The following is a 26,322-nucleotide window of genomic DNA, read 5'->3' on the forward strand; positions in this document are numbered from 1 at the left end:
CTCGCCGTCCTTGTGAATTTGCCCTTCTTGTGAATTGCACCTGGATGTTAACACACACTGTTACCTGTCCTTCCTTCTCACTAAATGTTTCTCTTTTTTTTCTCTTTTGCAGGAAAGCAATTCTGGGTGTTTAAGGACACGGTGTTGCAGGCCGGATATCCTAAGGACATCACCCAGTATGGCCACGGCATGCCAGCTCAGAGCATAGAGACGGCCGTGTGGTGGGAAGATGTGGCGAAGACCTACTTCTTTAAAGGGGACAGGTAACAAAAGATAAAGGAGATGTTCAGTTGTGACTCCACAACTTAGTCCAGAGGTTCTTAACGGGTTCGGCGGAAGTCAAGACACACACCCGATTTATATGATTCGTCTTGATACGTCTTGTACAATATGAATTCACATGTAGCCTATAATGGAACATATGGTGTTCCACAGGGTTCCCTTCTAGGGCCTCTGCTGTTTTCATTTTATCGGCTAGCTCTGGGTTCCATCTTGGTTTTTTCTCGTTTTTCAATAACGAAGGGTTCAGGGAATTCGCATAGGAAACTGGTGGGGCTCAGTACCTCCAACAAGGTTAAGAACCACTGGTCTACGAGTACGTGAATGATTTATGTGAATGTGCAATTGATTTTCAATTATTACACTTCACAATTACAAAATCAGCATAATCGTAAAAAAATACGATTATGCATCTTTTAGCCATTGATACAGTAATTTCATAATTATTCATAAACCTTAAAATTAAAAATATGTACTGTACTGTAAAAACGAGTGTGATATTAATTTGTGTTGAGGTCATTTTTCTGCCACTAGATGGCATAATTGCATTTGTAAGACGTTGGTGACAGCTCAGTGCATTTTTCTTTTCATTTTAAGATCTAATCTTTAACATTAAGTAACTTGTGAAATTCTGCACATTTTTGAAAGTGTAAAACAACTTGACCCCAGTCTCCACAAATATTTGCATTATTATTACATTTATTACTGCTAATATTTGACGTGGACGTGTCTGCTGCGCTTTCCAAGTAAGAGGCGGTCATTATTCGTGTGTTAAAAAAATTAGTGCGTTAAAGGAACTTTTAATTAACTCAAAATTAATGCACTAATTTTGACAGTCCTAGTTAAAACATTTTCTTGTTTTGTACCAAAAAATAAACGATCGATTTCAATTATTACCAATATAATCGTGATAAATATTTTGTTCATAATCGAGCTGCCCTAATTCAAGCTTTGAGCTTTCGTTCATTTTTTTCATCATTTGCTCGCTTTCAGGTACTGGCGCTACAACGAGGAAATGCGAACCATGGACCCCGGCTATCCCAAACCCATCACTGTGTGGAGAGGTGTGCCTGAATCGCCACAGGGGGCCTTTGTTGATAAAGCCAATGGTATGATTTGCCCTTACTGATACTGTAATTTGGCAACAGCTGTTTTGCTCATGTGCCAGCTTGTATTGATTTCAGCTGGTCACTGGTTGACCCTGCAGGAGGTAAATTAGGGTGGCATTGATTTGAAATTTGCCCCACTTATTTCCTGTTTTTTACATTGTGTTGTAGTGGGTGGCGTATGTCCAAGCATAATAATAACATGCAAAGCAAAAGTTGATAAATTGCTAATGAAATATGAAAATAGGTCATCCTACTCGAGAATATTTTGTCCAAATTAATTCACAAGTTAACGGTTTAACTAGACCACCTTGCGCAGTTGGAGCATTAGGAACGAGACCACCACTGGGATCTTCCAGTTTTAGCCCGATGGCCTAAATCAAGCGCGTGGATGCGATGCATAACTCTCAAAGTGTTCACCTGTCAAGCCGCTCGATTGTTTGCGGACGGGAAAATCTTTCCTCATTGAGCTTATCCCGCCAGGTGGGATCGTGCCCAGATTTGGCAGCACCTTGGTCGGAAAAAGCAGGGCAGGTGGTGCTGAACGCTCAGGCCATCTGTCCTGTGGGTCGGCAGCCAGATTCATAGCGCAAAATTCCTGCCGTTGAGGCCAGGAGGAGCGTGAGCGTGAAGGGTAGGCGGCGCGGCTGATTGGTCCCCACGTTCATCACATGCGTGTTCACTTTTTCAAGCAGATACAGGTCGGTACGGAATCACTTGCGTATGAGATCGACCCACATAGAGTGGCATCATTGAGGATGCGTCTGTGTACATACGTGTGTGAGAGCAGGTTTCATATCAGGACACCCTGGAGCAATATGTAGTCCTGGCAGTAACTCACAGTAGCACCTCCTGTCTTATCTCTCATCACACTCCCTTTTAATATTCATGTTACATTTCTGTGTCTTTAAAGCAAAGAAAAAAAAAAACATTACAATATGTTCTATGTAGTCCCACTATTCTAAACATGGTATTTTTGCGTTTGTGGAATATGAATTGAGCAGCAAAATCCACCCATTTTTATCGAGGTGGCCATTTTGCCACTTTTTTTTTTCCTCTCTGGAGAGCTCAGTATTGTTCATTCGGTAATTTTACCGATTTGACATGTCATCATCATTGCTCTCTCTCTTTTTTTTTTTTTGATTTAAAAAAAAATAATAAAAATTTGTATGTGCGTGTGTGCGTGCGAGTGTGCGTGTATTTATTAGTTCACCTAAAACCTATTAAAAAAATCCCATACCGTTCACCTAAACCGAACACTTCCAGCCAGAGTCGTGAGGCCGTCAGGAGACCCGAGTCTGGACCAAAGAAAAGAAACTTACTGTCGACTGAAGATGACATCACAGTTGCTCAGGGCTCAGGTAACGACCAATCACGGGACAGCTTTGCGGACGTCACACGATCAAACTCAGAAAACAGGTGAGCCATGACTGGTCATTACCTGAGCTCTGAGCAACTGTGATGTCATCTTCAGTCGACAGTAAGTGGCAAAATGGCCGCCGATCGTTAAATCCGATCTTTTGATGTACTCGTTCACATTCCAAAAACAAATGTGACCTCTAATGTGAACGCAACGCGCACGTGATAGCGCACACCCAAAACGACGACATCACGCTGCAGTGTTTACGGATGTAAATATGGTCCCGACTCGCAACGTTTTACCTCCAGCCAAGTTGCTGAGGCAAGCGACTTTTATATATGTATATATACAGTATATATGCAAATTATATGCAAATTTAGCAGTGCCAATGCGCGCTACTGATTGGTGGACTGATGGACTGGTTTCGTTGACGTGTTAGGAGTTCATGTGTCTTGTCTGCATACATTATACAAATTCAGCTGTGTGAGAGCTCACACTCGCTCCTGGTTGGCTGCTGTTTTCAGTCAAGTACTTGAATACTAAAATACTCAATAGTTGCAGCCCTACCGTATTCCTTAAAAGGCCTTAATTTAAGGTCCTTAATATGTTGTACAACCACATATTTTGATTGGGACTTTTTTTTCCCTTTCCACTGGATTATTTGTTTCATTTTGTTTATCTATTTTTTGAAATTCAGTTAATTGTGTGCTCTATGCAAAATGACTTTTATGATCAAATTGAAGCAATATAGTTGCCATTAATTTCAAGCAATTTGAAGGAAATTTGCCATAATAAACTTGGTGTTGGTATCGGTGAGTACTGAAAATTTGAGTATCGGTATCGGTCTAAAAAAAAAGTGGTATCAAACATCCCTACTCAAAAATTCAGAATTGTATCGTTTACACGGCATGAAAAAATTCTGATACTTACTAAGATGTATAGAAACAGGTGGATATTGCCGCTTAATTCATATTCCACAAATGCAATATTTTAGCCGTGTTTAGACTAGTGGGTGCACATAGAACATATTATTGTAAAGACATTTTTGACTTGACTTTCCCTTTAGAAACCCCCCCAAAAAAAACAAATGGTCTCTGTAAAGTCACCACTCCATTATTTTGTATAATGGTGAGAGTTTCTAAAATAGTACTTAATCAACAAAATCTAAATGAATGTTCACTAGGACATATTTCCTTTTTAATTTTGTATTGGAAAAAAATGACCTACCATTACTTACTACTTTTAAATTGTAGTGAATTCATTGTGTTGTGGAAAAAGTGCTTTAGTTTTTAAAACGTCAAAAGTTCATTTTTCTTCTTTCCTCCAATAAAAACTCAGGAAAATAATTGATCTAACACTATTAACAAGCACACTTACACTTAGGAACACATTATTTTTGTCCTTCCGTGTGACAAACGGTTACACCTGTCCACCATTTTTGAGAAATCCAATCTCGTTCGCTCTATTTACATTTAGAGTATTTCAGTCCTCATTTTCCCAGATAACAGCAGGCATGAATAATAAATAGCAAAGCAAGCTGTCGCGTCACATGCGACAAGAGGGTAAGAGGCCAGTTTTTACATGGCATATATTTTCAGAGACATTCTGGAATCAATTTATATTAAAGAAAATATTGAAAACTCCTCATTGCTGGTTTAAACCAAAATTTGGTATCATGAAATCAATTTCATTCATATTCAAATGCGAGCCATAGTGAATATTTGTGCATTGTGCGCAGAAATGCAATATTTGCATTTCATCTATAATCCCACAGAGGGACAAGTGTTTCCAAGTGAATTCTTCCTCCAGGGGGTTGGAATCAAAGATGAACACTGACTCGTTGTGACTTTCTTGTTTGCGTGACACCAAGACAATTGCACACTCATTCTCTAAAGGAAAAAAAAAGTGTGTTTGAGAAACACAGAGCAGCTTGTTTCTGGATGACATTTATTGTGCTTTGGTGTGATATTAGCTTTGGGCTTTGACTTTTTTTTTTTTTTTATGAGTTTTTTTTTAATTAATCTCCAAGGACATTGCTGCCTAACAACGCTGCTGACAAGTGCACAGTGGCTCAACTGCAAAGTCAAGCACAGTTCACAGTTTAATTATTTAAGCCTGTGTAAACACAATGGCAGATAATCTTAATATAGGTGAAATATCCACACAGCATTTCTTCAATAGCATTAGAGAGTCAATACTGCAGTACAAATTTGCTCGTTGGCTTTAAAAAAAAAACATTTAAAAGTTTTTTTTTTTTTGGGTCAATCTATTCTATAATTTCACACTGTGAAATGATTTATCAGGTGTTATTATATAGAAATGTATCTTGTTATAAAAAAGTAAATACTTGTCAGTTAGTGGTCTTGGTAATATTATCATCAACAAATATGTAATATGGAAGAAATTGCTTTCATTCAAGCTACTTTAAAAAAAAAAATCTCAAACTTCATATTAGAAGTCAACCTTTAGTTGAGCCGGAACATTGTGTGCTCTGTGCTTATTTACTGTGTGGTTCTCAGCTGTATCTTCTAGTAGGTGTTAGATGATATTTATACTTAGAACACACAATAATAGCAGCAAGTTGTTAAGTAACATTTTGGTTTTATATGTTCGCTTATTTTGTTGAATGCTACAGTAACAAATGAGAACACAGTACAGGGAGTTGTTGGGTTACGACGGTCCCGACATACGAGGGTTTGAGATTATGTCATCACATTGCGCAAGAAAGCATGGTCAGTGAAAATGGATAAACCGAGTTTCATCTGAGGCAACGTGGTGATGGATTGCTTAGCATGCTGCCGCAAAGTCTTGGGGTCCAATCGAACCTCAGCGACATTCAGCAAGTTTTAACAATGCTTAAGCCCATATCCCACTAAAGGGGCGACTGTTGTGAAGGTAACAAATGTTATTTCTTGTCAGGGTTCATTCAAAAACGTCCGCCAAAGGTTCACTAGATGTAAGCCAGCAGATTTACATTGAAACTGTTGACGAACGTTTGCGTCTTTGAACGAACCGTGATGAGAAATCAACATTCAATATCTTCGCAAACACTCGCTACTATATAACGTATGATAATGTTGTCAGTTGCCATGCATTTTCTGTGTCCCTTGTGATGATATTTGTAGTTGCTATGCAGTTGCTATGTCCCTTATAATGATGTATTTGTATTTTGTCTAATAACTCTTATTTTGTTGTGTATGTATTTATGTAGTCACTGTGCCCCGTGTGATGATGTTTATAGTTGCTATGCAGTTGATCTGTCCCTTATGATAATGATGTATTTGTATTTTGTCTAGTCACTCTTATTTTATAGTTGCTATGTACCTTAAAAGGATGCCAGTTGCTATGCAGTTGATACGTCCCCTTTGATGATATTTGTCGTTGCTATGCAGTTGCTATGTCCTTTATGATGATGATGTATTTGTATTGTCTAGTTACTTTTATTTTACAGTTGCTATGTTCCTTATGATGATGTTGTCAGCTACTACGCAGTTGCTATGCTCCTTGTGACAATATTTGTCCTTGCTATGCAGTTGCTATGTCCCTTATAATGATTATGAGTATTTGTATTTTGTCTAATAACTATTTTCTTGTGTATGTATTGATGTAGTTACTGTGTCCCTTGTGATGATGTTGTCAGTTGCTATGCAGTTGCTGTGCCCCATATGATGATGATGATGCATTTGTATTTTGTCTAGTCACTGTTATTTTGTTGTGTAATTATTTATGTAGTCACTGTGTCCCTTATGATGATGTTGTCAGTTGCTATGCAGTCACTGTGCAACCTTGTGATGATGTTGTCAGTTGCTATATGATATGATATGTCCCTTATGATAATGATGTATTTGTATTTTGTCTAGTCACTCTCATTTTGTAGTTGCTATGTCCCTCAAGAGGATGTCAGTTGCTATGCAGTTGATATGTCCCTTATGACGATATTTGCACTTGCTATGTCATTTATGATGATGATGTATTTGTATTATGTCTAGTCACTTTTATTTTGTAGTTGCTATGTTCCTTATGATGATGTTGTCAGTAGCTATGCCCCTTGTGGCAATATTTGTAGTTGCTATGCAGTTTCTATGTCCCTTATGACGATGATGTATTTGTATTTTGTCTATCCATCCATCCATTTTTTTAACCGCTTAGTCCTCACAAGGGTCACGGGGGTCACTGGAGCCTATCCCAGCTGGCTTCGGGCAGTAGGCGGGGTACACCCTGAACTGGTTGCCAGCCAATCGCAGGGCACACAGAGACAACCATCCACACTCACAATCACACCTATGGACAATTTGGAGTGTTCAATTAACCTGCCATGCATGTCTTTGGAATGTGGGAGGAAACCGGAGTACCCGGAGGAATCCCACGCAAGCACGGGGAGAACATGCAAACGCCACCCAGGAAGGCCGAAGCCCGGACTCGATCTCACGTCCTCTGCACTGGGAGGCGGACGTGCTAACCAGTCACCCACCGTGCCGCCTGTATTTTGTCTACTCACTGTTATTTTGTTGTTGCTATGCAGTTACTATGTCCCTTATGATGATGTTTTCAGTTGCTACGCAGTTGCTATGTCCCTTATGATGTATTTGTATTTTATCTAGTCAGTTTGTGTAGTGTTTGTCCTATCATCTCTCATGTTTACAAATTCTTACCACTATTTTGCAAAACACTAGCCAAACAATTTGTATTGGTCCAAAATTCGCTACGCTTTGCAAGCATTTGCCGTTCAGTGAGATACGGCTTTGTCGTTTTCTTATATAAAAAGTAGAAACAAGCACATTTAACACTTGTGGCTATTGTGTCTTCGCACCCCCTCAGGTTTCACCTACTTCTACAAGGGGAAGGAGTACTGGAAGTTCAGCAACCAATTCCTCCGAGTGGAGCCGGGCTACCCGCGCTCCATCCTCAAGGACTTTATGGGTTGCGACTTGAAGCCGCCGGAGCCGGGGCGCCCGCCCGGCGGCGGCGGTGGCAACACGGACGTGGTCATCGAGCTGGACAACGAGGCCAACACGGTGAAGGCGGTCGCCATCGTCATCCCGTGCGTGCTGGCGCTGTGCCTGCTGGTGCTGGTCTATACCGTGGTGCAGTTCAAGAGGAAAGGTACGCCGCGCCACATACTTTACTGCAAACGCTCCATGCAGGAATGGGTTTGAAACAGGAAATGGATGGCGGAACTCTTATCACTTGAAGGACGGCGTGGACGTTTGAAGCCACGCCCTCTTTTGTTGGGGCGATCGAAATGGCCCCTTAACACTCAAGGCATGACCTCGGGACAAGATGATTGCTGAATCAGCCTTTTTTCACTAACAAGGGGACACTTGCGGGGAATGTTTTCCCTAAAATGACCTTCAGACAGTTTGGGGGGGGGGGGTGCAACAACTTGAGGTCCGTTTTTCTTTTGTATCTCTTTTGCCGGACTGCTCTTAATCAGAATCAGGGGGAGGACTTTAAGCGGGATTCACTCTGCCTACAAGTCATGGTCATCTGTCATATCGGGTGTTAGAACAAACAAAAACAAACAAATTCTCTGCCCCCCACTCTAAAAGATAATCACACTTGTTTATGTTTTGCTTTTCCAATTTCGTTTGGATTTCTAAAGAGGTTCCCTTTAAAATGTTCCTGAGGAAGAGACCAAACTAAACCAAATAAAATCTCTCCAAAGAGGATCACTTATCTTTTTTTTTCTTTTCTAATGTCATTCTGTCATCATTTGATCCGTCCTCTGGATCCATGCAGTGGTTAAGAGTCGGAGCTGTGACTGTTGTGGCAGTCTGTTTGAGACACAGGGGCCAAAACATTCTGCAATATTTTAACTCGCCTTAATTATACTTAATATTTCTTGTGCTTGATTTGACTGTATTGTTGTGTTGTTGTTTTTTCTATTCTGCTCTTTGTTTGTTTTATTTGTATGAGAAGCAGCTTTTAAAGCTTCCTGTGATTTGGTATTTCTGGATTTTATTACACGAGCCAGAATGCTCAGCACTGGCTTGCTGAGCTTTTCTGGATCATCGAGTCCGCTTGTATTCAGAGTAATGTTGTTATATGTCGGAGGTTCCTGGAGCAAAGCCACTATTTTGTGTTTTATATTTGTTGCTGTTAAAGTTTTATCATTTCCCTGTGGCAGATTTCTGGTAACTTAAACATCTTTGGATTTGTTGGTTATGTATTTGTTTTATTGTCCATGTCTTTTTTGACAGAGTGTACATCCAAATGTCTTTTGTGATTATTTTTTTTTAAGAAATCCAGTCTACTGCCTTTTGTTTTGTTTTTTTGCGAGATCTCACACATCCCAGAATGCTGTCTTCTTTCTGTCCAAGGACCTGAAAAGTCAAGATCAGTGCCTGTGTCAGCATGCATGCAAGCTTTTACAACCACACATCTGCTCAACGCTTTTCCTTAAAAGCTAGGAGGCCTTTTTTTTTCTTTTTTTTACCTTTGTTTATAATGCCCAAATCCCACCCTACAGGTACAGGTAAATCTCAGACCAACATCCAATAGGATCAAAAAGGTACATTGGGCAATCTATCTAGTTGGTCTTTTTAATGTCCTCTCTGAATGTCTGTTTTCATCATCGCAGTCTTTTCTGGTTGAAGCAAATGGAACATCTCACATTTCTTTTTTTTAGTGTAAGACTTTGGGACGATAAAGAATAATGTCCTGACAGAATGAATAAATTGATCAATCTATGATTAAAAGCTGCCTTGAAGTTGTTTGTCTTTTTTTAACGGTATTTATAAATGTATCACTAGCAGCAGAAGAGGATATGCTCTGATTTTCATATCAATGTTTATATCTAGGGATGTTCAATATTACGAAAGCTTGGAACTGCCAATGTGGAGTAAACATTTTTGACTGGCGAGTACATTCAAACACATTTGCCAGTTTGTTTGAATGTATTCGAACGTACTCGCATCATACCAATACGTTCGAAAATGAATCTCATAAATCTCATTATTTATTATTATTTCTGCAGTGCATGATATCGGTTCGGCATTATGGGAAAATATACTACGTTTGTAGCATTTAGCCTATAAAGTACATTTGAACATGAGAGTATAATTTCGGGTATTTGCGTTCAAGCTAGTGTTGTCAAAGTTAAAACATTAAATAATTAATTAATCACAAAAAAATGATCAGAATTATGTATTAACGCAGCTTAATCACACTATTAATTTTGACTGCCAGAGGTGGCAAATCCAGGTCCAGAAAGTAAAAACCCTGCCACGTTTGGCTTTAGGCCCTGATGCTAGCCAGCTATTTAGCTAGTTCCCTAGCAGGTAAACGAGCACTATGTGAGCTAGCTAGGGAGCTAGCTAGCTAGCATCTGAGATAAACGAGTACCATGGGAGCTTGCTAGGGAGCTAGCTAGCTAGCACCTGAAAGTAAAAACCCTGCCACAGTTTATCTTTAGCCCCTAATGCTAACTAGCTAGCCATTGATGCTAGCTCCCTAGCAGGTGAACAAGCACCATGCAAGCTAGCTAGCACCTGGGGCTAACACCAAACTGTGGCAGGGTTTTTACTTTCTGGACCTGGATTTGCCACCTCTGTTGACCGCAGATGATCCTTTTGCTGACAGCGGATGGTTATGTTAAAGGTAGCACAGATTGTGTTTGAGCAATAAACATAGCTACATGCATAAAAGTAAAGCATTTAATAAATGTTTGCGTATGACATTCAGAATATTTGTCAAACTATTGGGGTCTATTTTTTTTCCCATTTTAAATTATGCAAATAATTAACTGATTAGATGTGATGTCGAAACAATTTTTTTTTGATAAAAGAGCATTTTTAATTTAGTGATTAATCATGAATAATCAAAATTCTAAAATGTGATTAATCTGATTTTTTTTTTTTTTAATCAGTAGTTAATAAAAATCAGCAGTCCAGCGTAGGTATTTATATATACAGTAGATAAAATGTGTCCTTTCACCTTTTGGTGTGTTATCACACTTTGCAGATACTGTATGTACATTAAAAGGAGATTAAACTCAAGACATTTTATGGACTAAGAATTTCACATTAGAATAAAAGTTACACGCTAGTTTGTTGATCCATGCTAAGACACTATGAGATCATTTCCTGTGCATCATTCTGTGCATCCTGTTGTGTTGTATTCACATTTGCATATAAGGCACAACACAAGAGCAGCTGCTTGCGCTGACTCACATTCGCCAAGCATGTTATTCAAGGGTGCTATTTTGGTCAGACCTCCTCCTTCTCTTGCTCTTCCTCCCGCTGCTGCCATTGGCTTAGAAATTGAGTGATTACAGCAGGAAGTGAAGGAATACATTTTCATTTAACCTAAGCCTTTCCGACGTCCTGCTTAATGCCCCCTCTTAGGTTAAGGACCATTTATCCTGATGGTGGTTTTTAGCGCCGCTCAGACAGTCTGGTTGAAGGTGAGCTGAGGTCAAGTTGTCGCCGTGGCCTGGATGAAAAAAAGGAGAAAATGAACAACACAGAAAGATGAGTGATTGTTTACGTGCTCTGTCAGTTGCTGGGAAACTACTGCATCATTGTTCTTGCTGTATAACGCAGTCAGGTCACTTCCTACCAGAGATGGCAAATCCAGGTCCAGTAAGTAAAAACCCTGCCTCAGTTTGGCTTAAGCCCCTCGTGCTAGCTAGCTAGCTAGCTAGCTCCCTGGCAGGTAAACAAGCACCCGGGGAGCTAGCTAGGGAGCTAGCTAGTTAGCACCTGGGGCTAAAGCTAAACTATGGCAGGGTTTTTACTTTCTGGACCAGGATTTGCCACCTTTGCTTCCTACAAATGCTTCTGTTTTGTTATTTTACATGATTCTTTTGCATTGTCTAGTCTTTTTTCTTTCCCACAGCTGCACAGCTCTAGATGTGATTAGCATGCTGGAGCTCTTCTTGTTTTAGTTTATTGTTTAAAATTGGGCTGGTGACCGCCGGTAGCCCCATTCATTCGCTGGTTCTTTGTTAATCTACATTTTTGTCTTTTCTTTTCTTAAGGGGAGGACACTGGATCCGACAAACATTCGATTAGGGTTGGTCCAGTGTTTGCTCCACTTATTTTCCTTTTGGTCTGGGTCTCCAGTCCTGTCTGTTTGTTTGTTTACACTTATTTTTGACTGGGCTGAATAAAGCTTGCTGTTTTTGACCTCACTCCTTTTGTTTGGCGACCTTTATATGTTTGGCTGTAACGCATTTGGGGGCTCGTCCGGGAGCATTACATCATCAAAAAGCACAAGCCATTTTCAACACTTCAGATTGGTCAAAAATGTGTATCAACAACACCCATATATGTGGATTAACTGATAGAATAGATTTGGCTTTTTCTTTTTTTAAATAAAATGCTGACATACTACGATCTTTGCATTAAAAACAATAGTGAACGCTCCCAAGAAAGATTCGGTTTGTTATCAGGGTGTCAATTCTAACAAAGTAAACATTAATTTCATCGCAGTCATCAGTTTTGTTTTTGTGCTTATACTGTATATATTACATTCATGTTAAATATTGATGTAGTATACTTTATATGTTATATTATGTGCTATTTCCCAGCACTCAAGAAAGCAGCATTATTTCTACATTTAGCACCTTGCCTGAAAATGTAATAACATCTTAAACTGTAATACCATTCACACTTAACTGGATCCAAATTGTAACCCAATAATGTAATAATTTCACCAATGAAATAAATCATGGGGGTGGTAGGTTTTTTATTCTCAAAACTGATCATGTAAAACTTGACACATAATGAAATATATATGTTAATTTTCACTACAAAGTTCTACATTTGGTGTTTTTAGAATCCAAGACTATACATTCACAACAAGAATTAGAATGTTAAAATGTTGGTGTTAAATGTTTCAGAGTTGATTTCAACCCTCCGAAAGTGTATTTTTAACACTGTCTGATTTCAATGGAGGTCAGTGTTGGAGTTGATTTATTTAGTGTTAAACCAACTCTGCAGAGCGTTCATCAAAGTAAGCTCCGCCCACTTTTAGAAGCGCTCTGTCGCAAAGGCTTCTGGGAATGCTAAGTGTTACAAATAAATGTATCTGTTCTTTTCATGTATTAATGTTATGTTTATGTTTATTGTTAAACAATCAGATACGTGTTCAGTTCATGTTGGATCAGAGTACTTGCGTTGGTTTTCTCCAGGTGCTCGGATTTCTTCACACATCTCGAAATCATGCTAACAGCTAATAAAATAGTCAACATTTCCCATAGGTATGAATGTGAGTATCATTCATTCATTAATTTGTGTTTATTTAGTTTTAGGTTGAATGGTTGTTTGCACTGCATTTAAAACAGTAATTCTAAAAGATTTGCTATTCAGTAGCATAACATAATCATGACATATGACTATATGTCATGTTTCATGTCATTCCTCCATCGTAGCTTGAAAAAGATTGTGCTGTATTTTTTTCTTCTTCTTTTGTGTTAAGAAATGAGATAGTTCTTGTCACTTTATGGAGTGTGGCGAATGAAAGGCATCTTCCTATCTTCCCAAGTTACATCCAATGGCTAAGAGCCTTCCTCCTCATGGCACATAATAGACCATATTCGTGCAGCCATAAAGCACCTTTGAAAAGACCAAAGAACGAAACACTGCACTTTCCGTGTCCAGTGAGACTGAGTGAACAAATAAATGAAGGCTCTACACCACCCACCCCCCTCTAATAGTTTTGTACAATGAGCTGTGAGAATCGGACATGCTAGGAAATGTGTTTCCAATTCATTGCTAAATGGTTTTTCAACAACGGCGCACCTTCAAAATCTGCACGTCAGTGCATATAAAAACATACCAAGCGCGTGTGGTACATTCCAGACACATTTAGCTTTTGTTCTGCACAAACAGTATTACATTTTCTTTTTCGATTTCTCCAATTGCTGACACTTTGTTTAGCCTTCCCTGCCATGTTTTGACTGAAAGCTTTCTCGTTTCATTTCTCCAGCTGTCTCCAGCAGAGCTGTTACGTGTCCTTTGTTCGCACCATGAGCGGTCTGGCACCGATGAATCCCGACAGAAAGTAACAGCAGTTTAATGCAGAACAGACCCAAATGAATTCAATTAAAAAGTTCTTCAAAGCGTGCGAGCTCCTTGGCAAACATGTTTTGACAATCTCCAATCAGGATGACGGAGTTGGAGGTGTCGTGATTTATTTTAGTATGAATGGAAATGAAATACTGAGCTCTAAAAGCCTCTGCGAATATCACCACAATTCTCTTACTACTTCTTGAAGCAATTTAATGGCCTGTCAACTTAAATGCATAACCTTCACGCTAAGGTGTTTAGTTTTTAGACATAATAGATCATTAACGTTTTTATGTTGCAGCTCCCCCACAAAAAGCAGTGCTGGGGATAATAGGGTTGCCTACCGTCCCTTGAAATACGTAATCGTTTCGTTAGACCTATAAGTACTTGTCCCGTATTGAGTGGTCAAGGGACGCACTTTGTCCCGTAATACCGTGAGAGTCAAAAATAATTCGTAAAATGTCAATAGAATTAATGAATAACAGTGACCTTTATGTGAAAACTTACGGTAAAGTTCCAAAGACCTCCGGCTTTGTGACCAATGAGCTGACAACACATTAATTCACGTGTATGACGAGAATCCGCTCATCTTATTGGTCGGCGTAATGTTGTTTGCGGAAGTACATGGCAGCGCAGCAGCAGTACTCCTCCGAATAAAGGCAGAAAAAATTGTAAAAATACCGAGAGGACTAGGATGCAAAACACATGGGTCGAGAAAGTGTGAGAAAATATCCATCAAGCGTACTGTACTGTTTGTTGGCGCACTTTTACCTTAGCCCCGAAGGTGGACTGACTGGCCTCAAGTAATGCTTCCAGTGGTGAAGCCGTGCAGAACACATGCGTATTGCGGAATACTGTATAACGCACAACTTAACTAGGGGAGCCCCAGAAAGAATTGTTGTCTACCAGGCAACCCCAGCGATTGATATGGTATGTAAAGAATAATTCTTTAACCCCCTGATCAAGGTTAATATGGGAATGTGCAATGAATATCTGTGTTGTATGGAAAACAAGTACGTAAATTAGATAATACATAAAAGTAACCACTGATGAATAACAATACAGCCTTACATTTATCACAAGTTCAAACAGATTTGTATAATCTTTCCTGTACATGCAGTTCATATACGACATGCAGTAAAAATAGTTTATTTAATTTACAGGTGACTGTTGCAGACGTAGCCCATGTTTATCACATTCTATGCATGGTTTGAGCTATAACTCAGCTGACAGTGCTCTAAATGACGATGATGAAATATAAATGGGGAAAATAGGCAAATATATATAAATATAAATAGTCTAGTGCATTGAGCTATTCATAATTTACAGATTGAATGTTCTGCTTATTATTTACTGTTTAAGGGATACCTGACTCATTGAACCATTTTCAGCAGGAAATTTTTCATGTACAATAAATAACGTTTTTTCCACTTACTGTCTACTGAAGATGACATAACCTGTGCCGAGGAAGTGGCTCAGTTTGCTGACCAAACCCAGAAAACAGGTGAGGCATGATTGGTCGTTACCTACTTCCTCAGCACAGGTGATGCCATCTTCAGTCAACAGCAAGTGGAAATATTTGTTATCAAATTCATTCTGGACTAAATATTAACTATTTACTGCTGAAAATGGCTCAATGAGTCAAGTATCCCTTTAAGTTAAGTAGGAAAGGTTTCTGTTTGAGAGATATTTATTTTCCTAAGTTAAGTTCTGGATAGCAACTTTTACACGTGTTCATATCATTCAAAAATATGGAAAAAAATCAATCAAAACTGGACTGATCCGCTGCTTGGGCCAATTTGACCCAGAAATTGCTTTGTACAAAATGACCCAATTTTCGGGGGGTTGTACGCAAGGAGAGTCTACACTCTAAAACTAGTTTGGCAACTTTTAGTTGTTGTTTTTTTGGCACAACAAAATTATTTTTTGAGGGTTTCAAAATGGGACCAACTCACTACTTGTGTCAATGTGTCCCAACTTTCTGGATTGCTTTGTACAAAATGACCCAACAAAGTTGGTTCAAATTGACCCAAATAGCGAGTCTGTCTCATTTTGGCCCAAATTAGGTTATTTTTTTACCCAACTGTTTAAGCTTTGGCTTTAACATGACCGTCGACCAACACTTCGAAAGTGTTGACTGTGAAACTTCTCCCAAACGTATCCTTTGTGACTATGCAGTCAGGAGTGCTTATTGGGCAGAAGCACATTTTTAAGATAATGTGAGCATTGCCGTTCCCAACAGAAGTACCATGAGTAGTAATTACAACCGTATTTACGGCCGATATACTTTATTGTCACAATTTATTCATCTTCACTTGTCCTCTTTAGGCTTTTGCGACGAACTATTCTCACATGTGTGATTGTATTTAACACTGTACAAAATGTGCTTTCTGTGGTGAGCTCAGGGTTTAAATACTGGGAGGCGCCCCACAAAGGTAAATACCACACTCTTTGGGAAGTGTAAAAATGTGGTGGCTCAGCGGTTAATGGTGAGAACAAAACACAGCTGACTTCGACTGCCGCCGCCGCAAAATTATCCTAAGCGCCCCGGTGGGCTGTTTTTTTTCTCTCTTTTTTTTCTTGAAATGGTCAAAAGTTCATATTTTGCCAGGGTTGCATTGAGACAAACTAGTGTGATGTTACATGTTGGAGTTCAAGGTGAAGGACAACTGGGACCTTGGGTGGTAATTATGAACTTATGCTGACCTCTGTTGAACTTCATATTATGTTTTCTGTCAGTGTGAATTTGTTACTATAAGTTTTCAAATGTGTGTTGCTTAACTTTTGTGCAGGCTGTGCAGGTTCGGTTCCCACTGAATGTGAATGGCTGTCTGTCTCCATCCATCCATTTTCCATTGGGCTCCTCAGAGTCACGGGTGAGCTGGTGGTGAATTCCGAATTATTCTAAGAATCCTCTCAGAGAGCTCCTAAATTAACTTAAACATTCCTGGCAGGGAGTCTTGGCGTAGGAGTTTTTCACTCTTGGTGATAATGATGCCCCATTAAATCGATTGTCTTGAAGTTGTGGCAGCTTTTGATTTTGCTGAACGCGGTTGCCGTGGCGACGCGCTGTTTGGCAAAACAAATGATGTTGATTTTTTAATTGATCTTAACATTTGTAAAAACATGAAACTATCTATCTAAAATATCTATGTATTGATCTATAAAATTGACATATTTTGTAGACCAGTTTATAGCGAAGTCTTTCACATAAGTGCAGAAGGTCACTGTGCGGATGTTGTGGTGACGCAGATAGCATCTCTGCAGTCCCGGACGACTGTTCTTACCTTCGCCTGTCCTCTACGTCTGTGTGAGCTTCTCATTAGAGAAGTAAACAAACACAGTGTCCACTTTCCACTAACTCCACGCTCACTTCCATCTTGGACAGGATAAAGTCAAAAAAAAAAGATGGAGACAAGGAAGTAATGAGTCATAGTGTCCAGGTAAAATTATTTCCATTAATCACATCATTGATTGGTACTGTGGAGAACACCTTCCTTTTTGTTACAAAAAATATGATTAGCCAAATATTTGTTGTTATTATTTGAAAAATACAGCAAACGAGCAGATGCTGTCGGATACTGTTTTTTTTGAGGACATTTTAGATCTTTTGCTTGAATGCTCTTACTTGGCTGGATTTGAATCTTTCTCCAACAAAGGTAAGTGCCTGCGCTCTCATTTAAATCCCTCTCTGCTTTTAAATCACAATTCCTTTTCTGATTGAATGGAAGTCGCTCCTTGATAAAAACAATGCAACTGATTTGCCATTTAGCACGTTTGCTTTACTAGAGAAACTGAATGATAGTTTATAGATTTGCTCTATATTGCAATGTTTTAGTCAAACATTTTTATATTTTGGGGTATTGTTTCTGATATGTCAACTCTTTGAGTCAAACACTCTCTAACACTTGTTTCAGCATTTCCTCAGTTTACGAATGTAGTCATGGAATGGATTAAATACGTGATTTGAGGTTCCACTGTACGTTTTTTTTCCTATAATCTCAGCACTGAGGCTAAAGCTGTTGATCCTTCACAATATGTACATCTTCCAGTGTGGAAACATCAGAGAAGCAAAAAATAAATAAAAAATGTTTATTTTTGCTTGGCCTATTTCACAGCTTCCTGTTCCAGTGATAACGCTTTATCAGCAGGAGACATAGGACGCCATTTTTTTTTTCATGTTGAACCAGACTTTTTTGTGTGTTTGAAGGACCTCAGCAGCAAATCTGCTATATCAACACAGCCCAGACTATCTACTTTTTTTTTCTTTCTTCATTGCTGATGATTTTCTTTGAGCAGGAGCTCACATTCAGGAAGTGTGCAATTCAAGCAGGGCACAGAAGCGCTATGGCTGCTTTGCCGTCTATCTATAATGGACTTTAGTTTGCTTTTATAGTCAAGATGACAATTCTCTGCTTTGAGCAATTTTACACGGCAACAGCAGCTAGAGGATCATAATATTATTTTTGAGAAGACATCTGCATCCACAGAATAACAGCTACAGAATCACTTGGGTGGTATAAAGGCTTGGGGTATGGATGGATACCCGTCAGAGTGTTATTTTAAACGGATAGACTTTCTAAGCTTTTAGCTTCTACTGTAGCTACGTCTTCATTTTAAGGACTTCTCGTTAAAAAAATGTCCACAGTTCTCAAGCTAATGTTCACCCACAAATATGCATTGCTTTTAAATAGCACTTGAAATTCATCATTCCTCAACAGTTTCAAACTCAAACAACACAATATACACACTATATATTTTAAATCATAAAGCAGTCAAATTTACGTTTAGGTAAAATATGAATTTATGTTGAATACAAAATCTTTTTAAAGCCACCGAACGCAAGTTACCAAATTTTTGCAGATTTGCGCCCCCTTTTGTGAAAAGCGGAATGGAAGCCAGCCACGTGCACACGCCCAGAGTGCCGAGACGTTAGTTAGTGGTAGTTTTATTGTGCATTGCTTATCATAAATAGACTATCGCATTTTCGTGACGAGGTCTTACCTTTTTAGCAAGAAAAAAGCAAGCTGTGGGTCCTGTTTCATCCTTTTTTCCACCTACTCCAATATTTTTAATTTTTTATTATTTTTTTCTGGAGAGCTCAGTATTGTTCATTCGGTAATTTTACCGATTTGACGTCATCATTGCTCTCTTTTTTGTTTTTTTTGTATGTGGGAGAGCATGTGTATGTGCGTGTGTGCGTGCATGCGAGTGTGTGTGTAGTCAGTAGTTCACCTAAAACCTATTAAAAAATCCCATACCGTTCACCTAAGCCGAACACTTCCAGTCAGAGTCGTGAGGCCGTCAGGAGACCCGAGGAAGGACCAAAGAAAAGAAAGCTACTCCAATATTAACGCTGCTCCAATATTGACCCACGTCCTCCGCGACGCTTGTGCAACTCCAGTTTTGCCCTTTTTGGCACACTCGACCGTGCTATCCTTTCCTGCTCGGTATTCTGACCGTGATCGAGGGGGGGATTTTTCCCTCGGTCAGAGTCACCTCTGTGGAAAACTCCCGTTGCATGTCGCAAAACTTTCAACCCATGGTCGAACAAAAGGAGCCACCGGGCGTTGGAGGGTTGCACTGCAGTATTGTTTTATTATTATTTTGACACGCTTTTATAGCCGCTGTGGCACACGCTTCTCTTTTACCACGGACTCGTTTTTAAAATGTGTGTGGGTGAAAAATTTGGTTATTTTAACACGTCAACGTTGCGTCATGCACCTTTAAACATTTTAAAGATATTTATTTTAATTTTTTAATTTAGTTTAGTTTCATGTGTCTTTTCCTGTTTCTCATGTCTTGTCTGCTTGTTTGAAAAGTAGTTGAGGTCGCTGTGTTTATTCTTGTGCCAAACAATCAGCTTCCTCCAACCACTCGTTTTCTTGTCCAGGTGCGTATTGTCGTCTCTGATTTGTTTGTATTTATGTAACCCCATTATTATTATTGGGTTGACAATTCATGGACAATCTATGACTCTCTTGTGTTTAAATTGAAATAATTAAATAAAAATAATTTTTATTATTATTATCCTTATTAACATACTACTACTACTACTACTACTACTACTCATAATGATAGTAATAATAATACATTGAAATTTTTCTCGTTTTTAAAACGTGTGGGTGAAAAATATGGTTATTTTAACACGTCAACATTGCGTCAGGCACCTTTAAACATTTGAAAGATATTTTTTAAAATGTTTTAATTTAGTTTAGTTTCATGTGTCTTTTTCTCATGTCTTGTCTGCTTGTTTGAAAAGTAGTTGAGGTCGCTGTGTTTATTCTTGTGCCAACCACTCAGCTTCCTCCAGCCACTCGTTTTCTTGTCCAGGTGCGTATTGTCGTCTCGTTGATTTGTTTGTATTTATGTAACCCCATTATTATTATCGTGTTGACAATTCATGGACAATCTATGACTCTCTTGTGTTTAAATTGAAATTATAATTAAATAAAAATAATTATTTTTATTATTATTATCCTTATTATTAACATACTACTACTAGTACTCATAATGATAATAATAATAATACATTGAATTTTTTTCAAAATGTTGCACTTTCCCAGTGTTGTGGAGCAATGTTAATGGAGGACAGTTTAAACATTTACGAGATTAAATTAAATGATGCTAGTACATGTGATGTAATAAAATGTCTGTCGACTTTTGGCTCATCTTGTTAAATTGACTGACCAAAATGAATTATTACATTATTATGCAGGGATGTATACCTGTGCAATTTTCAGCTCATATACTGAGCTTTTGATAGCGTCTCTTAGCATTTAGGTACAATTTCATTGCAGTGCTACGATCCAACCAAAACATGTCACTGTCAGAAACAGATGCTGACAGGTTTGCGTCTCAGTAGAATACATAAACGACAGGAAGTGGGGGTTGGATGGATTTAAAACGAATGACAGCGGGGTGAGACCATCGACTGTGAGAGCGAGTGAAGGCCCAGTGAAGTCGTCAACTTGATGTAAATGGCTTTTTACAAACCGTGGCCTTGTAAAGCAAAGAGCGTGTTGCGTGTGATCATAAAGAGAGCGACTGCATGGAGCAATGGAGTGTATATCCACAAGTCTTCTCACACGATGTGTGGTCAGTGGCCTGAATCGCCTGAACGTGGCTCTTTTTTGCAGTATTGCTGTGATATAATGGAAAGTAGTATCTGGTGCCGTTCTACACAATGAATTGCTCGATGGCAGTGTCGATCCAAAATGAACGTTCTTTGCAAATGAAAATATCTGGATGCAAACATGGACGTCTTTGCTACTGGACAAGCTTTACTGAATCCGATTAAGGTTTAGAGCTTATAAAAAGCAGGTAGCATTGGATGTTATATTCAAAAGCAGCCATTTATTGAACCTGAAGTCCCCTGCATACTACAATGTGGGAATTGGGACAAGTTGAGTGCAAACGTGCGGCCTTTAACAGGCCGTCTATATTTATAAGATGTGGCGGTGCTAGCGGTGAGTCGCTGTGATTCTCTGACAGTTACTTAGCGAGGTCCCTGCGGGCTCCCGCCTTTTTCCCCCTAGGAGAGTCATTATAGAAGTGGATTATACACGACAGCAGAATCTCATTCCCTAACCTCTCAGGAAGTGAAGGCAGAAACATTTGGATTAAAGACACACGGCCAAAGCTCCGTTCAAATATGAAATGTACATTTACGCTTCGTTTGAAAATGCTGCGTGTGTGCATTTGTTTAGCTCGTCTTAGGCTTGCAGTTATCAATAAATGCCACACGTTCCCAGTGGACGGACTCATCTGCGTTCATTAAGTGTGGACTTAAAGCTTCATATGCAACGGCATCTCAAATTTAATTGCAATCGTGGTAATAATCATCCTCTAATCCCAAAGATGACAGAATTATTACCTTCCGCGTTCATTACATGACTACCTAGTGAATAAAAATTGCTGAGCGATATTACACTGCAGTTGGCGTGCTTGCTTATGGGATCATTAAGATGATTTTACATTGAAACAACACAGATACATCATAATTTCTACACACACTACTGAAATGGTTGACATTATTATTCACAGGCTTGGTGAATAAATGTATGCCATAATTCCTAAAGAATGTTGTGCTTCTGTTGCTCTCAGTTGAAATCAATAAAGCTAGGGGTCTACAACATGCGGCCCTGGAGCCATATGTGGCTCTTTAGTCCCTCTGCTGTGGCTCCCATGTGGAGAAAAAAAAAAATGTTAAAAATACAAAGACATTTTTAACATTTTTTTTTTTTTTAAATAAATTAATGATTACGATTAGTTTTTTGTTAAATGAATAATTACATATTTCAGTCAAAAAAATTTAACCCTGGAGAACCCACGGGGTCAAATTTGGCCACTATAAATTCTGCTACTCAAATAACAAAGACCTTTTTTTTTTTTTTAATTTAACTTCAAAAGTCCAGAGTGCCACTTCTGACCCCTGCATGGGGCCATCTAGTGGATGAATATTGCACTTACATGAGCCAGAGTGGTGGTGACAAGATGGCTGGCAACATGCTGTTTTATTGAGCTGGAAATCAATCCAAACAAAACCATCTTCTCAGCAAACCATCAGATGGTAAAATTGTGTTTTTTTTGTTAATTTATTTCATATCATGTTGCAGAATGCCTAGGAGTATGTTTTATATATATATATTGATAAATTAGCAACTCTGAGCTAGTTAAAAAAACAAGGGTTAAAATTGAAAAAACATATTTTGGTGTTCAGTGAACTTATAGCAGTCATTTAATGTATAATTCATAATTTTCCAAAGAAAAAAAGGGTTCTTGGGTTCTCCAGGGTTAAATAAGTTGTCAGATCAAGAGACATGATTATGATTTGTGTAGGTTCGTTGTTTTGGCTTTGTGTCCTGTCTTGCTCGTTAGGTTTTGTTTTCACCTGTGCCCGTCACCCTGTTCCCTTGTGTCATCCAATCATCTCCCCCAGCCACTTGTGTCTTGTCCAGGTGCCTCTCGTTGTCTTGTCAGTTGGCTTCTATTTAGGCCCCGCCCATCCACACAAAAGCCAGTTTCAATGTTTCTTACCGTTTAAGCCATTCGTCCACATGACGGTGCGGTTTCGGAGCTTGAAACCAATCACTTTTTAAACCGGGCTCCATACTGGAAAGATTTTAATACACGCCCGTACACGTCCATCTGGACACCATATCCAAGATACTCCTCCAGCGATGATGTAATGGTCGCAGCTCGATGACGACGTATTGTCATTGTCATCGATTGATGACGTATGCGCCAATTCTCGCGCGAACCGTCAGTCTGTCAACAACAATGGCGGATAGCCGTGTCGTAGTCGTTTTGCGCAGCCTCCTTAGCTTGCTTATGCTTTTGCAGCAAAATATTTAGCTTCTTTATTCCCACGTTCAACTAGCGGTGTTGAACTAAAATCACCCGTCATTGTCACTTCACCTGTGTTCGTCTTTTTCATGTTGTTTCGATACATGCAAAGCCATGTTTGTTCTGTAGATTGCATTAAAGTTTTTTAAAATAAGTGTCCGTCTTCTTCGCTGATTCTTCTTCTATGCTTTCCGTTAACTCCCTGTGGCTGCGCTACAGCGCCACTCCAGACTTGGCATATACATTACAGCCGTTAAACGCCCTCAGCGTCTTCTTTTGGACACACGCAAGTCTTGAAATGCTTCTGTGTGTACGAGATTTGTTTGAGGAACGAAGCCGGCTTTGCTTCCGTCTGGACGGGGCCTTAGTTTCCTGGTTTTGTTCAGACTTTGTTGGATCATTGTTGTTGTCACCACTCTTGTATTTTGATTTTTGGTCGTCTCAGAACTTTGTTAGTTTTATTTATTTCAGTTTTACTCAGTACCCCTGTTAGTTTTTTTTGTTAAATAAGTTGTGTTCAGTATTCAATGCATCCCTGCATTTGGGTCCTTCCCCACATGAAAGGTGAAAATGAAAGGTAGATGAAAATGTTTTAAAAATTACTTAAACATGTCTAAAAAGTGGCCATAAAATGTCCACAAAAAAAAATGTTTTAGAGATGGGAAATATGAGTGAAATAATGTTGCTGCACTAGTGTGCACACCCTCATAACTAGGATGAGGCTGTGTTCAGAATGAAGTTCTATGGCACTGTTCATAATTCCCTCCACTTTGTCCAAGGCCCCCGATCCAGCTGAAGAAAAACAGCCCAATGCACATCGGTGCCAGCACCATGCTTCATTCACCATGAAGCAACACTTCAGCTTTTTATTTTTTTTCAAAATATATTTCTTGATGAATCACTACACCATTATTTGTTCTCGCGCTTTGTTTTATCCTCCTTTGTTCCACTCTCTGTAATTGCAGCATTGTTCGGTGTGGCAGCAATGAAAGTGTCTCCATCTAAAGCAGGCCATTCCTTCTCTTGAACGCTCCCCTGAGCTGCTCACTTTCAGAGCTACAAAAAAAAAAAAAAGTCCCTCGCTCACTGCCGCTTCCATCAAATTCACCTCCATATAAAAGAGGCTAATTAAAATTGTTACTAATTCTAACGCTTACTTATCACTGACAAATCTATGCATTGCATCAAAAGCAATTAAGGCTACTGAGTTGCCTTTTGTTCCTCAGTCCGTTTAATTAGCGGAATGAATGTGGCGGAAAAGGAAGCGCACAACTCATAGCAGGAAGATGCCATTGTCTTTATATCAACCCTGATACTGTAATTGTGTCTTTGCGATTATTTTGTACTGCTCCCGTCATTGGACTGCCAACAACATACTGAAATGTCAAATATTATTCTCGTTAAATCTTACAACGAAGAGACGCTTTCTTTCTGCTGTCCGATACAATTTTTATTGCATAATAATATGAATACATTTTCTGTAGCATGTATGTTCAATCCAATTTGCATCATCTGGCCCATTCGTGGACAGCATGTTCACTTCCATGCTCCCATTTCCTTTAAAGCCTTAAGAATTCAGACACTGCTATAGTGTTTGGTTTTGGTCACCGTGGGCCAGAAGTGGTCCATGAGGATGATTATTCCACACTTCTAAACTCTAAAATGCTTTTTCCAGATTCATTTTGTATGGGTGTTGTTGTTGTGAGCGATGTGAGTCAAACAATAAGATTTGCTTTTGTTATTGTTGTCGCTCCAAAAAGTAGAAGCTCTTATTTGCATAGCATCGGGGATTGCCATGAAACCGCATTCACAAACAATTTCTGATATGGTTCCAGTTTCTTGTTTTTGTCTCTCAAAAGGTGTAAATTGAGAGGAATGTGGATAGAAATTGTAATTTTTTTCAACATTTGAGTTAGATATTCAAACTGGGCTTTTGTTGTTGTTTGATTGCAGTTTGGGGAATTGGTGAATGTTTTCTTGGTGCATTTTTATAAAATTATTATGAGGAAAAGACTAAGTCCGGGCTTCGGCCTTCCTGGGTGGAGTTTGCATGTTCTCCCCGTGCCTGTGTGGGTTTTCTCCAGGTACTCCGGTTTCCTCCCACATTCCAAAAACATGCATGGCAGGTTAATTGAACACTCTAAAATTGCCCCTAGGTGTGATTGTGAGTGCGGATGGTTGTTCGTCTCTGTGTGCCCTGCGATTGGCTGGCAACTAGTTCAGGGTGCCCCGCCTACAGCCCAAAGTCAGCTGGAATAGGCTCCAGATGGATGGAATAGACAAGTATTGATACCGGGTATCGGTATTGGCGCCAATACTCGCCTTATTTTAAGGAATGGGTACTTGCGACGGCAGCCAATAGTGGATTAGGCTGCCCTCTTGTGGCCGTCTTATGATCAGGAACTAAATTACGTCTTTCTTAAAATGATCAGTTTTTGTTTTGGAAAATTTATGTATAAAAAGTACTTGTGGTATTGGTGAATTGAATACTCATACTGGTATCGGTCTTTAAAAAAATGGTATCGAACATCCCAAATTTTTATACTTATAGTAATAAATTTCACTGGGTCCAAAAAATGTATAATTTTAGAAAAATGATAAATAATGTCAAACAAAATAAAGAATGTGAGTGAGTAGATAATATATGTTAGTAATTCTTAACCACAAAAAATTTAATCATTTCAATTTTGCACATAGTTTGTGGGGCAGCATATTTTTTACCAATTACCTAAACATAAACCTAACAATTCAGCTTCCTGCCACTAGGTGGCCATAAGCTATGAGACTGATATTTACCTCTTCATTGAAGTAACAGTAGGAGAAGAAATGCAACAGCTTAAGACCTAAGTATTTAAAAAAAGAAAAATAGAAAATGTAGGCGATGCCTGATGACACTAAAAGGCAAACAACTTTTTTTTTTTTAAGCCAGCTACCTCGCAACCAGACGTGTGGCACAGAGTAAGAAAAGGTTAGAAATTAAGAACCCTGCTAAGGTGACTAATGTATTTTTGCCAAACGTAATAAAATGACCCACTTGGAAACAAATTAGGAACATGACCTGAAAGTACTTTATTTCCTGTCATATCATTACAGATGCCAGGATCCTCTTTATGTCCTTGAGGCAACTTTCTAATTGTATGGGAACTTCAGGCAGTTCTTTTTGAAAAGTCATGTTCCCAAAAGAGAATGTAGTGTACCAGTCTACTGTTAATGCTCA

The 26,322-nt window shown here is 39.0% G+C and overlaps 1 protein-coding gene across 2 annotated transcripts in view; it reads left to right on the forward strand.

Annotated features, from left to right (window-relative positions):
• The window catches only part of mmp16a (matrix metallopeptidase 16a (membrane-inserted)), a 65,941-nt gene extending 56,494 nt beyond the window's left edge, over positions 1-9,447 (forward strand). For both annotated transcript variants that reach the window (XM_077554590.1, XM_077554589.1), the window contains 3 exons: positions 113-263; positions 1,273-1,388; positions 7,564-9,447. In XM_077554590.1, the coding sequence (XP_077410716.1) occupies positions 113-263; positions 1,273-1,388; positions 7,564-7,901 (605 nt within the window). In that variant the 3' untranslated portion in view covers positions 7,902-9,447. The remainder of the gene's footprint in view (positions 1-112; positions 264-1,272; positions 1,389-7,563) is intronic.
• The last annotated feature ends 16,875 nt before the right edge of the window (positions 9,448-26,322 follow it).

Source organism: Vanacampus margaritifer, chromosome 20 (genome assembly GCF_051991255.1).
Source record: "Vanacampus margaritifer isolate UIUO_Vmar chromosome 20, RoL_Vmar_1.0, whole genome shotgun sequence".
NCBI classification, from domain to species: Eukaryota; Metazoa; Chordata; class Actinopteri; order Syngnathiformes; family Syngnathidae; genus Vanacampus; species Vanacampus margaritifer.